The sequence below is a fragment of the Limulus polyphemus genome, unplaced genomic scaffold (genome assembly GCF_000517525.1).
Source record: "Limulus polyphemus unplaced genomic scaffold, Limulus_polyphemus-2.1.2 Scaffold4081, whole genome shotgun sequence".
Lineage (NCBI taxonomy): Eukaryota > Metazoa > Arthropoda > Merostomata > Xiphosura > Limulidae > Limulus > Limulus polyphemus.
In genome coordinates, this window is record NW_013669691.1 from 16,203 (window position 1) to 17,379 (window position 1,177).

The following is a 1,177-nucleotide window of genomic DNA, read 5'->3' on the forward strand; positions in this document are numbered from 1 at the left end:
CAAACTTGCCTCATGCACGTGAAGAACTACAAGAAAGTGGAGTGGAAATCATTACTTATCTACGTCATCGGAATGAAATTGTTGTAGTATCTTGATAGGCGACGTCTTGAAAACACACAAACACAGATTGCTCAATACGTCAAACTAAAGAATATAAGCCTGACTCCTAGAGCTAACTCTCTGTATTAAGAAATTTTACATGGGAACTTTCAAAACTTTATCAAAAATCATCTTCAATAAACCTTTGATTATGCCGTGGAAGATAATGGTTCGAGCTTCTTCATATCACTACCCTTCTGGATTAAGGTATACAGTAGACCACTGTTTAGCCTTTTTTGTGTATTTCGTTTTATCAAAAACGTTCCTTGCTGTCGTAAGTGAAGAATCAACGATTTTTACAAACTGTGGAGGAACATTACACGATCCAAAAGGCATTATTTTTACACCAAACTTTCCTAATGCTTACCCAATTCCAATTAGTTGTAAATGGAAGATCGAAGCACCGGGGAACCAAATGATAGCCATCTATTTTACACAGTTCTATATGCGAGAAGGACTTCGTGCTACCGAATACGCTTACTTTGAAGATGAGTCTCATTACATGGGCAAGACAGATTTAGGTATTTTTAGCTTCGACTCGCATCTTAACCATTTAGTAACGAACAAGACTATTCTAGTGCTAGATTTTACGGTTATAGAACAAGGTAACATACATTTGCGGGTTATTGATCTTTTTCTCGATGTTTACGGATTTAACATCACTTACGAGATGATCACCAAGAATGAATATCATGCAGATCCTTGTATTAACAACCACTGCACTTTCAATGGCAACTGTCTTGCTTCTGCGGATTTCTCTTCCTACCAGTGTCAATGTTTGCAAGAATACTACGGAGACGAATGCCAATATTCACCAAAATGTGGTCCTGAAGCAGAATCGGTCATATGCTATAATGGAGGAACATGCAGGTTAGTAAAGCTACTCTTAAAAATTTCATTATATTTCAATAGCAGGAATGTAAATAATGTAATCTATTTCACTAAAATTCGTTTTAAAACAACTATAACATTTTTAATATGAATTAATAAAATTTACCATATTAGAGATTTATCAAATTTGTTTGTTTGTTTTGAATTTCGTTCAAAGCTACACGAGGGCTATCTGCGCTAGCCGTCC

The 1,177-nt window shown here is 35.7% G+C and overlaps 1 protein-coding gene across 1 annotated transcript in view; it reads left to right on the forward strand.

Moving 5' to 3' along the window:
• Window positions 1-250: 250 nt before the first annotated feature.
• Window positions 251-1,177, forward strand: part of LOC106470552 (fibropellin-3-like) — an 18,217-nt gene continuing 17,290 nt past the window's right edge. Inside the window, exon 1 of the mRNA XM_022399159.1 lies at window positions 251-969. Within this exon, the coding sequence (XP_022254867.1) occupies window positions 251-969 (719 nt within the window). The remainder of the gene's footprint in view (window positions 970-1,177) is intronic.